General features: G+C 41.3%; 1 protein-coding gene across 7 annotated transcripts in view; it reads right to left on the minus strand.

Moving 5' to 3' along the window:
- Positions 1-15,635, minus strand: part of RGS7 (regulator of G protein signaling 7) — a 502,597-nt gene that overhangs the window by 195,562 nt on the left and 291,400 nt on the right. Inside the window, exons 2-3 of one of the 7 annotated variants that reach the window (XM_037510277.2) lie at positions 7,595-7,660; positions 5,882-5,980 (exon numbers count right to left, since the gene is read on the minus strand). The exons of 5 other annotated variants lie outside the window; for them this stretch is intronic. Coding sequence is in view for 1 of the 2 variants with exons in the window: in XM_054694914.1 (XP_054550889.1) it covers positions 7,595-7,601 (7 nt within the window). In the remaining variant the exon portion in view is untranslated. The remainder of the gene's footprint in view (positions 1-5,881; positions 5,981-7,594; positions 7,661-15,635) is intronic. One more of the 7 variants, XM_054694914.1, reaches the window with a different exon arrangement.

Raw genomic sequence — 15,635 nt, forward strand, 5'->3', positions numbered from 1 at the left:
AGAGGCAGGAGAGAGAGGAGGAGAAAGAGCAAGAGAGAAAGAGGAGAGAACACCAGAGACCTGAGTAAAGAGTGAAGATTTGCGGGGGGTTTGGGGGCCCACCAGCCTCCTGCCCCCACCCCCAGCACCCCTGCCTGCTGTGTACCTGGTTGCTGCACTACATGTAGAAGCTCAATAAAAGCCTGAGAAAGCCACCGAGGGCTCCAGGGCTCTCCTTTACCGTTCTGCTCGGATCAGAGAGAACCAGCTCCGTGCCCCATCCTGGCACTTCACCATACTATGAAGATCATTGTGTATCTTTCTCCCCATTAGACTGGAAATTATTTGATTATGTGGATTGTACCTGAATTAACGCCACAGTCCATAATCCCAATAGACAGTCAATCAGTTATATAAGCAGGAATCATGTGGATATCATTGAGAACTATCTTTCTAGGACTTTGAGCACCTACATACCCAGTTAGTGAACATTCATTCAGTGAGTAAACCAGAATGAAAACTTTTTCTAAGATATGCAAATAGGTTAATTACAGATATCACTGTGGTCCAAACAATAACATTTTGTGTTTTCTATAGTCTCTGGCCTAATAAATTAGATATAACGATAATTGTTCCAATCTATATAATCTGAACAGAGAATAGAATTAGTGGTTGGAGTCCAAGGAGATGTATAGGTGTAGGGTAAAGAAAATGTCAGGCTTTTCTGCCCTCCCGCCATCAGGATAGATGATGGATCCTTGTCCTGAATGCATGCCTGATGGCGGGTACCTGGAATAGGGTGTGGGCATAGGTAGATGGGATTCAGCTGAGCTAAGACTGTGCTTTTTAAGGGTGGCGTCACGGGGGGACGCCAGCAGCACCGGTAGCAGCAGTAGAAGCCGAAGCAGAAGCCGAAAGAAAAGCCGAGAAGCAGCAAAACGAACGCTAGAGAGCCCAGATAGAGTGAAGACTTGCTGGGGGCTGGGAGGCCTACCAGCCTCCCAGCCCCCCAGCCAGCACCCCTGCCTGCCATTTGCCTGGTGAACCCCAATAAAAAACCTGCAAAACTACTGAGGACTCTGACTCCTCCTTTACCCGATCTGCATGGGATCAGAAAACCTGCCTTGTGCCCTGTCCTGCCCTTTACAATTGGCGTAAGTCGGCAAGATCCATGCAGACGGGTATTGGAGCCCTCCGAAGACCTGGAGGGACTAAGGAGAACAGACTGTTTGCCTGTGCACCATGGCGGCACAGAAGGTGGATACGGTTCGGAGCTGTGGGACGAGACCTCACATGGAGGAGACGTCCGAGAGGACCAGGAAACGACACCGGAAAGGACCAGCCAACGACACCGGAAAGGACCAGCCAATGACACCGGAAAGGACCAGCCAATGACCCCTGAGGCAGCAGGCCATTGCTGAAGCAGGGAGAGGCCAATGGACTTGGACTGATGGACTGACGGTCCCGCCAAAGGCGGAGGACATGCAGGTTGATATGTTTTGGGACCCTGGGGGTGGAACAGTTTTGTTTGTAAACCCCAGGAGATGGGAATCTAGGGGTGGCCAGTGGGCCTAGATGGCCAAAAGCAGCCTGTGCATGCCCAGCAGCCAGGTGGAGGAGAAAAGCCAACTGAGAAGGCAAAAGCTGGTACTGATGCTAAGTTGAGAAGCCCTAAGTGGCTGTTAAGCAGCCTGGGTATGCTGAAGACCTGTGAGTCTCGTAAAATCACCTGTGGGTGATGCCCTGCTCATTCTTGAGTGAGGGTGAGGAGCTGAGGACCCTGTCCTTGGGGGACGGGTGGGGAATGTGGCTTGGGGTGGAGCCCAAGCCTAATGCAGAGTTTGGATCCCCGACCCATGTGCTTGTGCAGTGGGTTGGCTTGAGTGCAGGGGTCTGTGAGTCGCATTGCTGTGAAGGCCGAGTGTTAGAGCGACTGCAGACAGAAACCCTGAGGGTGGGCGATTACCCCCAACAGAATAAAATTGCCAATCCCAGAGCTAGTGCATCCTGGGGGTGGATGCTGTGTGTGGCTTGAGCCAGAGAAGGCCAGGAAGCCTGACGGCTCCTGGTGTGATATAGTAGATGCCGTGAGTGATTCCCCTCCCTCATATGAGCAGTGCCTTCGGCAGCAGATTTGGTGGCTCATCTGCTGGTACCAATAATTGTCTTTTGCACTTGGTTGGTGCCCTGCCTGGACTTATTTGTGTTCTGTTGTATTTTGTTATATTGTATTTTGTTATATTTGATGTATTTGCTTTTGTGGGCCATGGCTGCATTGTTTGTTTGCTTAGAAAATTGTATATATATGTATAGACTGTATGGCAGAAAACCCTGAGGGGGTGGACTGTAGGGTAAAGAAAATGTCAGGCTTTTCTGCCCTTCCGTCATCAGGATAGATGATGGATCCTTGTGCTGAATGCATGCCTGATGGCGGGTACCTGGAATAGGGTGTGGGCATAGGTAGATGGGATTCAGCTGAGCTAAGACTGTGCTTTTTAAGGGTGGCGTCACGGGGGGACGCCAGCAGCACCGGTAGCAGCAGTAGAAGCCGAAGCAGAAGCCGAAAGAAAAGCCGAGAAGCAGCAAAACGAACGCTAGAGAGCCCAGATAGAGTGAAGACTTGCTGGGGGCTGGGAGGCCTACCAGCCTCCCAGCCCCCCAGCCAGCACCCCTGCCTGCCATTTGCCTGGTGAACCCCAATAAAAAACCTGCAAAACTACTGAGGACTCTGACTCCTCCTTTACCCGATCTGCATGGGATCAGAAAATCTGCACTGTGCCCAGTTCTGCCCTTTACAATAGGGTAAATGGTTTTCAGGCTTTTCTGCCCTCCCACCATTAGGATTGCCCTGCCTGATGGGGCACCCACAGTTGTTATGTTGTTGCAAACTGTCTTGTTTACTTTTGTGGGCCATGGGAGGAGTATTGAGATAGAGACACCCAGAGAAGAAGCAAGATAGAGAAAGCTAGAGAAGCCCAGAGTGAAGACTTGCCAGGGGCTAGGAGGCCTATCGGCCTCCTGGCTCCCCAGCCTCCTGGTCCCCAGGCACTCCTGCCTGTGTGTACCTGGTTGCAGCTCTATATTAACAGCTCAGTAAAAGCCTGAGAAAGCCACCGAGGGCTCCAAGACTCTCCTTTACCCGTCTGCTGGATCACAGAAACCTGCTCAGTGGCCCGTCTTGTCACTACAAGATGTGATCATAAATATAAAGTCTGATGTTGAGGTTTTTGAAAAATCAATAATATAGAATTGAGCACAATTGACAATAATTGGAGAATATTTCTATTGTTGACCACAAGCTCCCTAGCAGCCAACAAAGAGTGACACTGATAAAAACAAACAAAACAAACTAACAGAGTATTTACTATATTAATTCAGTGTATAGATAAATTTTCTGACTGTAGAAGATACTTTTTGCTTTGGGTTTACCCATATATCATGTATATGATAAAATAAATATTTAAATATAAAAATATTTATATTTGTCCTGAGATGCAGTTTTGAACTATGTCTCATTTATAAAAACATTGCCACATAGTAGTGGGTACCTTGAAATAATGTCAGATACTGTTACAGAGCAACTCCGATATAAAACAGGTTGTCTGACTGTGGGTCCTCACGCACATGCTTAAAGGGGACTTATGAATGCTAAACTGCAGACATACACAAAAAGTTGATAAAAGGTTTATTTACAAGGGAAGGGGAAATGGGGGAATGAATAACTCAGGGAGAAAAAGAGGGAGATAAGTTTGCAAATGCATCCTACCCATTCCACTGACGTGGAATCCCAATGACCCACCTAGCTGGTGAAAAACTGAGTATGCCTTGTGGCCAAGATGGCGACCCCCAGCCGCATGGCCAGTTAAATACTCAAAAACGAGAACCTAGTTGCTTAACTCTGTCCTCAGGTCCTCACAACCTTCCCTTTGGTGATCACGGGATTTGTAGTTCCCAGTGTCTTGATGGAGTCCAGAAAGCCTGTATGGCATTTGCTCAGGACATCCTTTCCCCTAACAATTCTACAAAGGTATTCAAATACTTAAGATAGGTAAAATTTGCCAATACAATTATCTCTCTGTAAGGAAAATGAGTTAAAGTCAGGCTAATTTTTGCCTTCCACACTGCAGACACCTCATACCAGTGATATGCTATGTTTTCAATCATTGGGACATCTAGCAAACAACAGATGGGCCTTGCATTTGCAACAACGTAGCAGTTGTGTGGCTATGGGCGCTTCACAGTGGAAATGGGGCTGGGCAGAGGAGTTTTTGCTCTGCCTCTCTCAGAGCTGGAATCTCTGCTGCTCTGTCTGCTGGAATCTCTGTCTGCTGGAATCTCTGCTGCTCTGCCTGCCTACCTATGTACCTATGCACCTACTATGTATAGTCCCGCTGCAGCATTGAAAGACTGTGAAATCAACTAAAGGTTCCAAATTCTCTTTTCACCTGTGAGAACCGACAGTGAACCTGTTATAGGGCAACCCTGCTCTAAAACAGGTTGCCTGACTGTGGGTCCTTACCAGCAAGCTTACAAGGGACTCACACTGCAGGCACACACAAAAGGTTAACAAAGGGAAGGGAAATGAGGAAATGTACAACCCAGGGAGAAAAGAGGGAGATAAATTCTTAAATGCGTTCTGTGTCCATTCTGCTGACCTGGAATCCCAAATGATCTGCCAAGACCCAAACTGCCTGGCCAAGAGCACTAGCCAAGTGCCCCCAGACCCCACTAACATGGCTGGTTTTTATTTAAAAACAGAGAAAATGGCTGCTTAACTCTGCCCTCAGGTCCTCATAACCTCCCTTTGGGCATCCTGTGATTTGTAGTTCCCAGTGTCTTGCCTGTATGGAGTTTGCTCAGGACATCCTTTCCCCCTAATAAACCTACCCGGCCTGGGGTGATTGCACGGCATTCCCCTATATGTCAACAAGAGAAAAATAAAACACTGCATTGATGACAATCCTAGTTAAGTGAAGAAATTACACAATGGAATCAGATTTCTTTGAGGAAGAGGGGGTAGAACAGCACTTTTCTCATTAATTCAATTTTCATATGTGACTTTTGTACCACTGAGATATTAAACCATCCATGAGGGTATGGCTGAAGAGTTCTTGGAGAATACATATAATGCATGAAATGCATAAAAAACTGTGTTTCTCAGCACATTTGAAAATGTGCTGATCAGTCTTGATATGAGCAAGCTATGTGGAACAAATTCATTAAAACAAAAGTAAATGACAGAAAATAAAGCAAATAGTAACTATATTGAGGCATTTATATATCATTAATGTTTTGCATTTACTATATTTACACATGTATATATGTATAGGATATAAATATGCATGTATGATAGTTTTATCATGCATATATACATGTATACATATGTATATTTGGTCATACACTAAGACTCTGCTGAATGACACACAAGTTAGGCAGGTGTCAAAGAGGCTCAGATGACAAAACATCTGTCTACCATTATACAAGGACAGCCAAAAATGGACAACACTTCCTGCTTACAATAAAATTATCAGCACATCTGTTCCCTGACCCCAAAGCAAGGAGAATAGGTAGACAGATCTTGGGGAAAGTATGAAAAAGCACACTGTATCATCTGTAAAAGTGAATTGCCAAAGAAAGCTCAACAGAACTAGGCAAATTGGCCACTTTTATGAAAGATAAATTCACTAGTAGCTCATTTATAATTTGCAATTGTATTCCAGGCAGCCTAATAATTGAAATAAAACTGTAGAATTCTCCACATCTTGAGGGAAAATAATGACTTCTTTCCAGCAAAGAAGTCATTAGAGTAGGCTACACAAAATCAATTTATGTTTTGTTAGCAGGCAAACTGACTTAACCAACTATATTTCAGCCTCATTGCAAAACTGCTTTTTAAGTTCACCTTGACTGAAAGATCACCTCACGAAATGCTTTCCCAAAGAGGGAAAATGTTTTTCACACAGCCATGTCTCTTCAGATCTTGATTAGGGCCAAATGGAGCCTGCAAAAGAGGATCATCAATTGTTGGTTCAGCTGCCCCTTGGGAAGGCAGGCACAGGAGCAAAACCAGAGGTAGGCAAACTACTACATAAAAATATACTAAGAACGTCCTAACAAAAGATCACATTTGGGTAGCTAGGGGATGAATGCAATATGAGTTCTCCCCCATTTAGAAAATAGGGGAGAATTCATTATCTGAACAACTCAGTGAAATAAGAGGATAATAAATGAACATTTTTTTATCTAAAAGTTAATAAGGTAATTGTGCTTTCATTATGTGTACACATTCTGTGAAAACTGAATCACAAAAGCTTGATCTGCCCCATTTTTCTGGTATTACTATTAATTGTTTTTTGTTATTTTTTTTAATTTTTTTTTTTTTAATAGAGGCATGTTTTATTTATTTATTTATTTGTTTGTTTGTTTTGTTTATACATGCACTGGGTACAGTCAGAAGCGCGGGAGGGTGAGAGAATTCACCAGAGCCAGAGCGGGGAGCAGAGCAGGCAGAAGGACCGAAGTACACTGCTGAGGGGAGCAGCGTGTGGCAGGAGAGGTCTGCGCGCCATGTGGGACCCTCCTCTGGTGGCCGGGGAGCAGCCGGGGATCGAACCGGCACCGCAGAGGCCGCGGGCAGCTTCGCAACCTAGCGCTCAACCGCTGCGCCACCGGGGAGGCCCTGGTATTACTATTAAAGATTTATTTATGGGCCTCCCCGGTGGCGCAGCGGTTGAGCGCTGGGTTGCGAAGCTGCCCGCGGCCTCTGCGGTGCCGGTTCGATCCCCGGCTGCTCCCCGGCCACTGGAGGAGGGTCCCACATGGCGCGCAGACCTCTCCTGCCGCCCGCTGCTCCCCTCAGCAGTGTACTTCGGTCCTTCTGTCTGCTCTGCTCCCCACTCTGGCTCTGGTGAATTCTCTCACCCTCCCGCGCTTCTGACTGTACCCAGTGCATGTATAAACAAAACAAACAAACAAACCAGCAAACAAATAAATAAAGCATGCCTCTATCAAAAAAAAAATAAATAAATAAAAAATAAAAAAAAAAATAAATACTGGCTTCTTTAAAAAAAAAAAAAAAAAATAAAGATTTATTTATGCATACAAGAACTAGGGTACAGGTCAGAGATGTGGGGGTGGGGTGGTGGTGAGAGGATTCACTAGAGACAGAGTGGGGAACAGAACAGGCAGATTGACTGAAATACACTGCTGAGGGGAGCAGTGGGCAAGGCAGGAGAGGTCTGCTGCGCCATGTGGGTAGCTCCCTGGCAGCCAGGGATCAAACTGCAGAGGCTGTGGATAGCTTCACAGTGCTGTGCTTAACCCCTTGTGCCACTGGGGAGGCCCAGTGGGTGGCATTTTTTTATTAAAAAAAATTCATGACTACTTTAACTTTTGTCCTATTTCTGTAGATATTCCGCTATAGTTTATAGCCACAGGAACATACTCTGCAATTTTAGTTTTTAGCCACCGGAACATACTCTGCAATTTTAGTTTTTGATCTCCCTTTCTAAATAGGTGATTTTTGCACTGTACATCTCAGGGTGTTTTTCAGAAGTAGCAGCTCTGCCAGATATTTTGAAACTCCTCACAAACACAAAAAAAGATATACATTTACCTTTCATTTTGAAGCTATTCAATGTTTTCTGATAAGGACTGGTCCTGAATAGAAGTCAGGATTAGTCTAAGGAAAATACAGAGCATGATTAATTAATAAATTCCTCAGTTTCTATTTGTGTGTGTATTAATTTACTAAGGCTGTCATAACAAAATATCATGGAATGGAAGCCTTAAATGATAGGAGTTTATTTTCTTGCAATTCTGTGAGAGGAAAATCCAAAATAAAGGTATGGGCAAGTGTGGTTTCTTCTTCATCTCTCTCTTTGGCTGGCAAACTGCTACCTACCTGTCTACTCATGTTCTTTCTCATGCTGCATGACACTTGGTGTTTCTCTGTGTGTCCTAATCTCCTCTTCTTAAAAGGACATTTTAGGACTTACCATAGAGGCTTTATTTTAACTTAAACATTTTAAATGCCCTATTCTAAAATATAGTAACATTTTGAAGTACTAGTGATTAGAATTTCAACATATGAGTTTGAGGGATCATGATTCAGGCCATAACAATGTCTTAGAAAACATACATGAGATCAAAGATCATTATAACTAAGTAAAAACATCCCAGGCCTGAGCATAAGTGTTATTTCGTTCGACAAGCATTGTGATTTTGATGAAGACATATTTTCTCGCTGATTTCAGTTATGTAGCTATAAAATGGTAATAGAATCAGCTCTGGTTAAATTACAGCATTGCTGACAGGTTCAAATAAAATGTGTAAAAACTGTTGTTAGTCCTGAGGTACTAAATTTAAGTTATAATTTTACTAAGAATTTTATAATATAAGTATGTGTAGGGTGAGGAAAAATGTCAGGCTTTTCTGCCCTCCCGCCATCAGGATAGATGACAGAACCCTGTGGTCCTGAATGCATGCCTGATGGCGGGCACCTGGAGTAGGGTGTGGGCATAGGTAGATGGGATTCACCTGGGCTAAGACTGTGCTTTTAAGGGCGGCGTCACGGGGACGCCAGTAGAAGCCGAAAGAGAAGCAAGAGAAGCAGAAGCTGAGAGAAGGCCGGGGAGCCCAAAGTGAAGACCCCCAGCACCCCTGCTTGCCGTGTACCTGGTAATCCCAATAAAAACCTGCAAAGGCAATGAAGATTCTGACTCCTCCTTCACCCGGTCTGCTGGATCAGAAAACCTGCACTGTGTCCTGTCCAGCCCTTTACAGTATGTAAATAGTAAAACTACATAAATTTCTATATACGCTATTTCTACACAAATGCAAAAAATAATAAATCAACAGTAAAAAAAAACACAATCTAGTAATCTAACTGGTAAATACATTTTGAAAACATCTGATAAATGCCAAATACATGTGACGGTTTAAGTTTGTTGGAGGTAAAAACTAAACAATTCATTAAAATATAATAGTACTAGAAATCCCCAGAAGACCCTTAAGAAATAATAAATGGAGGAGGAAGACTCTGCCAGAGTGTGCAGTGTCCATGTCTCCACATAGACCTTGCATCTAACACTCATAAACTGCATTCTGAGCCTGTCTACTCAGAACACTCTGTTATCCTTCCTGAAACACAGCAGGATGGTGAACTGATGTAGGGTAAGTAAAAAGTATCAGGTAATTCTGCCCTCCCACCGTTAGATTAAATGCATGCCTGATGGCAGACACCTGGAGTAGGGTGTGGGCATGCATTGGTGGGTGCACCTCAGCCAAGAGACTGGGCATATAAAGCCAGGTTGGCAGAGGATGGTGTGGTGTGGAGTGGCATGGTGTGGAGTAGGGCGGAGTGCAGCAGAACTACCAGAAGGAGAACAGAAGAGAAGAGTAGCAGGAAGAAAACGAGCAGAGAAGCAGAGGCCACGAGGAAACACTGGAGAGCCCAGTGAAGATTGAAGATTCCCCAGGGGCTGGGAGACCTGCCAGCCTCCTAACCCCCTTCTCCCCACTGCCCCCTGCTCGGATCATAGAGAAACTGCACTGTCCCTTCCTGGCACTACAACTGTCACATAGCCTATTGGAGGCTTTCCATCTTACAGAAGATTGCTATGAGCTTTTTTCCCATCCAACTCCCTGGTTCCAGTGAGGTAAGGAATTTTGCACTTTGTTCTTTCCTGTGCATAACCATAGACTACAAAACCACTTAGTTGCAGTATGCAGTTGACTTCTCAATACAGAGTGACATACCATCTTTGTCATGTGTCATCTGAACCCTCCACTTTAGTGTTGTCCTTTGGGAACAGGGGTCACAAGAGCTGACACAATGCTGATGTTGCTTTTGCTCTCTGTGAAACGAATATTCCATGAATATATTTAGATTTGTTTCCTACCAACCAAATATATGGACATCAGGCAAGTCAAGCATTTTAAAATGTACCTGTATGGGGACTATAACCAAGATGAAAATACATACATTGTCAAAAATGAAAAATGATGTAAAAATGTATAAAATAAAATAAAAAATATTAAAAAATAAAAAAGAAAGTAAATAAAATGTACCTGGGATTTGTTTTAAGAAGGTATGAAAAGAGGGCCTCCCCGGTGGCACAGCATTTGAGCTCTGGGTTGAGAAGCTGCCCACAGCCTCTGCAACGCCGGTTCAATCTCTGGCTGCTCCCCGGCCACCAGAGGAGGGTCCCACATGGCGCGCAGACCTCTCCTGCCACCTGCTGCTCCCCTCAGCAGTGTATTTCGGTCCTTCTGCCTGTTCCGTTCCCCACTCTGGCTCTGGTGAATTCTCTCACCCTCCCGCGCTTCTGACTGTACCCAGTGCTTGTATAAATAAATAAATCTTAAAAAAAAAAAAAAGGTATGAAAAGACAAGAAGACATCAAGATGGCTGCTGTGAAGGAAGAATATTTTGGCTCATAATTCTCTACAGCAGAAGAAATAGTATGTCATACAGCACCTTAAAGAAAAGCACCAGGCTCAGTCAGGAGGCAGTGAGAGCAAGAAGGAAGCATGGGCAACAGTCTCATTGTGATTTTCATGGGATAGGCAAATCAAGACAGAGGGAGCAGATTTAGAATTGTGTACATTTATTAATTTCAGGGAACTCTGAGAAATAGGGCTGTCCCAACTTTCCTCCTACCTGGTCTTGGGGTGACTGAGATAACTGATGATAGGAGACAGCAATACTGGAGTATATGCCTTCTGTGACAGCCAGATAGGAGAGATAATTTGGGGTATGACTTTTGGACTGGTTGGCTTGCAAAACAGTGGTGCGTGTGCAGACCAGATCAGTGCTTTACTACTTCTAGGAACTGGAACTGGAGTTAGAACCATCTGCTAGGTCAGCAAAACTCAAAGGATGTCAAAGCATCAAAAAATTAAAAACAAAAACAAAAACACTCAATGTATCAAGAAAGGAGTTGACTATGCCATTATGCTGCTGCTTAGAGATTATTGAATGCAAGAGAGAGAGATCTATTCCTGTAGGATTATGGAAATAGATGATATCTAGTCCTGATCTTAAGGAACTCATAGACAAAAAGTAATGACATAGCAATGGAGCACTACATTAAAAAAAAAAAAAAAAAAGCTAAAAAGAGGATGGTCTTCAATGTATGATGCACTGATTTAAAAAAATATTAGGCTCCCTTAAACCAGCACTCCAGTTGATTCTCACCTAAGTGGGAGCCACAGTAGGCCTGACCCACTGGCCCAGGCAGCCCAAACATCCATCAGGAATACCCATGTTGTGCTGGGAAATGCAAGAGGTTCTGCCCACCAGCCTCAGCTTCCCAGACACCCAGCAGCACCACCCATGCCCTGCTGGGAACTGCAGGAGGCCCTGCACAGTAGCCCTCTCAGTCCAGTGGACCCATGCCTAGAACAACCCTGAAAGCAAACAATGAGGACAAAGAAAAATGCAAATGGTCCAGATCTAGGCCACATAGGCCTAACCGATATTTTCAGGACACCAAACCCCCCAAAAGCTTAAACATATTTTTCTTAAGTGCATGTGGAACATTCTCTAGGATCAACCACATACTGCGTCACAAGACAAATATCAACAAGTACATGAAGTTTGAAATCATATCAAATATCTTTTCTGAATATAAAGATATCAAATTAGAAATCAATCACAAAAGGAAAGCAAGGAGATTCCCCAATACATGGAAACTGAACAATATGTTACTGAAAGATCACTGAGTTAATGAAGAATTAAACAAAAAAATTAAAAAAAAAATACATTGAGACAAATGACAAGAAGGAGATGATTTCCCAGAACAGATGGGACACAGCAAAAGCAATATTAAGAGGGAAATATATAGAAATACAAACACAGAAAGGAACAACTTTATCTCGCATCTTGAGGAACTAGAAAAAGCACAACAACAACAAAACAGCCAGCAGAAGAAAAGAAATAATAATAATTAAAGCATTTATAAATAAAATAAAAATAAAAAAGACAGTCCAAAAAAATCAATGAAACCAAAAGCTGATTCTTTGGAGAAGAAAACAGGCAAAACTTATCCAGGCTCACAAAGAAAAAGAGCAAGAAAACAAAAATAAATAGAATCATAAAGGAAAGAGGGGACATTATGACAAAGCAGAAATTCAGAGGATAATTAGAGAATACTATAAACATTTATAGACAAGCAAATTCAATAACCTAGATGATATGGACAAATTCTCAGAATCATACAACCAACCAAGACTGAACAAAGAAATAGAAAACTTGAACAAATCAATTACAAGCAAGGTAATTGAAACAGTAATCAAAACCCTCTCAGAAATCAAAAGCTAAAAACAAGATGATATAAAATTGTGTTGTACCAAACATTCAAAGATGAACAAAAGCCTATCCTGCTAAAACTCTTCATAAATCTGAGAAAGAGGGAGTACTATCAAATACATCACATTTTCTTTGGTTTTAACCAAAGACAACACAAGAAAACCATAGATCAACAGCCATAATGAGCACTGGCGCTAAAATTCTCAATATCTTAGTTAACAGACTCTGAAAATGTATCAAAAGGAGTACATACAATAATGAAGTGGGATTTATTCCAGCAATACAAGGATGGTACAACATCCAAGAATCAACTAATATAATTCACCACATCAACAAAAAGATCAAAACCATATGATCATCACCTGATGTTAAAGAATTTGACAAAGGTCAACATCCACTTGTGATAAAGGCCCTTGAAAATTTTGGTGTAAAAGGAACAAATGTTAACAAAATAAAAACCATGAATATTACAAACCTATAGCTAACCACATTCTCAATGGTGAAAAACTGAAATCCTTTCTATTAAGATAGCAAATAAGACAATGATGTTCACTCTCACTACTGTTTTTTAAAATAATAATGGAGGTCCTTGCTAGAGCAATTAGGCAGGAGAAAGACATAAAAGGAATCTAAATTGGGAAAGAAGAAACAATGCTATCACTATTTGCACATATGATAATAAATATAGAGTTCCCCAAAAATCTCAACAGAAAAAATAATAAAAACAGTAAGCCAGTGCAATCAAGTAGCAGGTTATATAATCAATACACAAAAATCAGAACAATTAGTCTGAACAGGAAGAAATTTTTTAAAATCCCATTTAAAATTGTACCAAAAATAAAATGAAGCACCTTGAAATAAACCTAACTAATGAGGTGAAAGACCTATAGAAGGAAAATTGTAACATTTTGGTAAAATAAATAGAAAAACACACAAAAATATGGGAAGACACTCCCTGCTCATGGACTGTAAGAATTAAATTTAAAAATGACCACCCTACCCAAAGAAATTTACAGATTCAATGTAATTTCAATAACTTTCTTCAAAGAAATGAAAATCTCAATAAGTTTCTTCAAAGAAATGAAAATCTGAATGACTTTCTTCACAGAAATTAAACCAATATTGCTGAAGTTCATATGGAGTCACAGAAACCCAAAATAGCCAAAGCACTCCTGACTAAAAAGAGGAAGAATGGATGTATTACCCTCATAGACTTCAAACTATACATGATGATAAAACAGCATGGTTCTGGACAAAATCAGACAAACCAATGGAATCAAATTGAAATGCCAGAAATAAAACCACACAGACATGCTAAACTAATCTATGACAAAGGAACAAAGGATATACACTGGAATATGGAAAGTTTCTTTAATAAGGTGCTGGGATAACTAGAACTGCTACATGAAAAAGAATGAAAATAGACTATTTTACTCCATATACAAAAATCAACTAAAAATAGATAAAAGATTTGGATGTAAGACTGGAAACCATAAAATGTATAGAAGAAAAACACTACATGACATAAACTTAAGAAACATCTTTGAGGAGTCAGGTCCAGCAGCAAGGAAAGCAAAGGAGAATATACACAGCTGGAGCTACATCAAACTAAAAATCTTCTGTATGGCAAAGAGACAACATTCAAAATGAAGAGACACACTTCTGAAATGGGAGAAAATATTTGCTCACCATTCTACTAACAAAGGACTGACAATAAAGATCGACACAGAACTGAAACAACCCACAAAAACAAAGAACAAATACTGGTGTGGATGTGGTGAAAAAGATCTTTCTTCCGCTGGTTGAATGCAAACTTGTCTAGCCACTATCGAAAACTGTGTGGAGGTTCATCAAAACACTAAAAATGAACCTATCATATAATCCAGTGATTCCTACACACACACACACACACACACACACACACACACACACACACACACAATGGAATACTACTCAGCAATCAAAAAAGATAAACTCCTGCCATTTGCAACAATGTGGATGGAGCTGGACAGGATTATGCTAAGTGAAAAAAGTCAAGAGAAACAAGATTAGTGATTTCACTTATACGCAGAATATAGAGAAACCAAAGAAAATGACAGGGAAAAAAGAAAAGACAAAACTTGCAAGCTGACCATAGATCATAGGCACACAGCAGGGGAGAAGGAGGGAGAGGAGTGTGAGCAGGGGATGGAAGAGTATAAGGGACTATGGTGACTGAGCAAGTGTGCCATTGTGATGGGATAACTATGGGAACTACACTGGAGAGGAGAAATCAAATACTGTCCAAAAATTAGCAAAGATGTAAGAACATAAAATAACCAATAAAAATTAAAATACAAAATAATAAATAAAACTTTATTTGAGATCATTTAAAAATTAAAAAAGTATTAAGATGAACATTATTAGCAAAAATTTTTAGGCAGGAAATGATACACACATTTTAAGTTACCACTGAATTATGTAAACTCAGAATTTTTGAAATTTAAGACAACTGGGAATTTACAAGTAAAGAGATTTGAAGTTCCATCATTTGTTCTCTACATTCAGAAAGAGAAGTAGTTTTGGAAACTCTCACTTGCTGGCATCCTTGTTTCTGCAGTTGCTGGACTATGGTCAGCTCAGAAAAATATTTATTGAATTCTTGAATCTGAATCAGTGCCTTTCTCCAGATGGGTATATGTGTGTACCTGTGTTCCTGTATAATGGCATTTATTTATACTTCCAAATCCCTTTTGGATGGAAAGAGTCAGTATGGGAAAGTCATTCAGACTATTATTGCTTTAAGCTATTACCAGTTCAGAAGTGTCATCGGAATGAGAAAATAGGACATACATCCTAGAGCTCAGTAATATAGGCTCATATACTCCCATTTTCCACATTTTTAGTTTTCATTGTTCTAGTTACCTGAAGTCAAACAACATTAGGTATAATAACATAATTTGAAAAAGAGACACAATATTCATATAACTTCCATTATAGTATCATATTTGTTCTGTTTTATTAATTATTGTTTTTAATCTCTTACTTCCCTAATTTATAAATTAAACTTTTTCATAGATAGATTTGTACAGAAATAAACACATTTGCACAGCTTGTGTCTTCATGTATCTACTGAGATTCTTGAAAGATAAGTGAGGACTGAACATTTTTACTTTCCACCTCAGCTTTTCCTACAGTACCTGGGATTCGCAGGTATATGTCAATACCTCCAGAGAATACAATTCTGTGAAGGCTGCAAAACTAGCATGGAAAGGACATAGGGGTGCAGCTGCTCTAGATATGTGTTCCTCAATTAAGTCCTGCATGTAACGGAGGTATTAGGTACAAACTGGCTTGCTTCTTG

The sequence above is a fragment of the Talpa occidentalis genome, unplaced genomic scaffold (assembly GCF_014898055.3).
Source record: "Talpa occidentalis isolate TD23 unplaced genomic scaffold, MPIMG_talOcc4v2.1 talOcc4.14, whole genome shotgun sequence".
Lineage (NCBI taxonomy): Eukaryota > Metazoa > Chordata > Mammalia > Eulipotyphla > Talpidae > Talpa > Talpa occidentalis.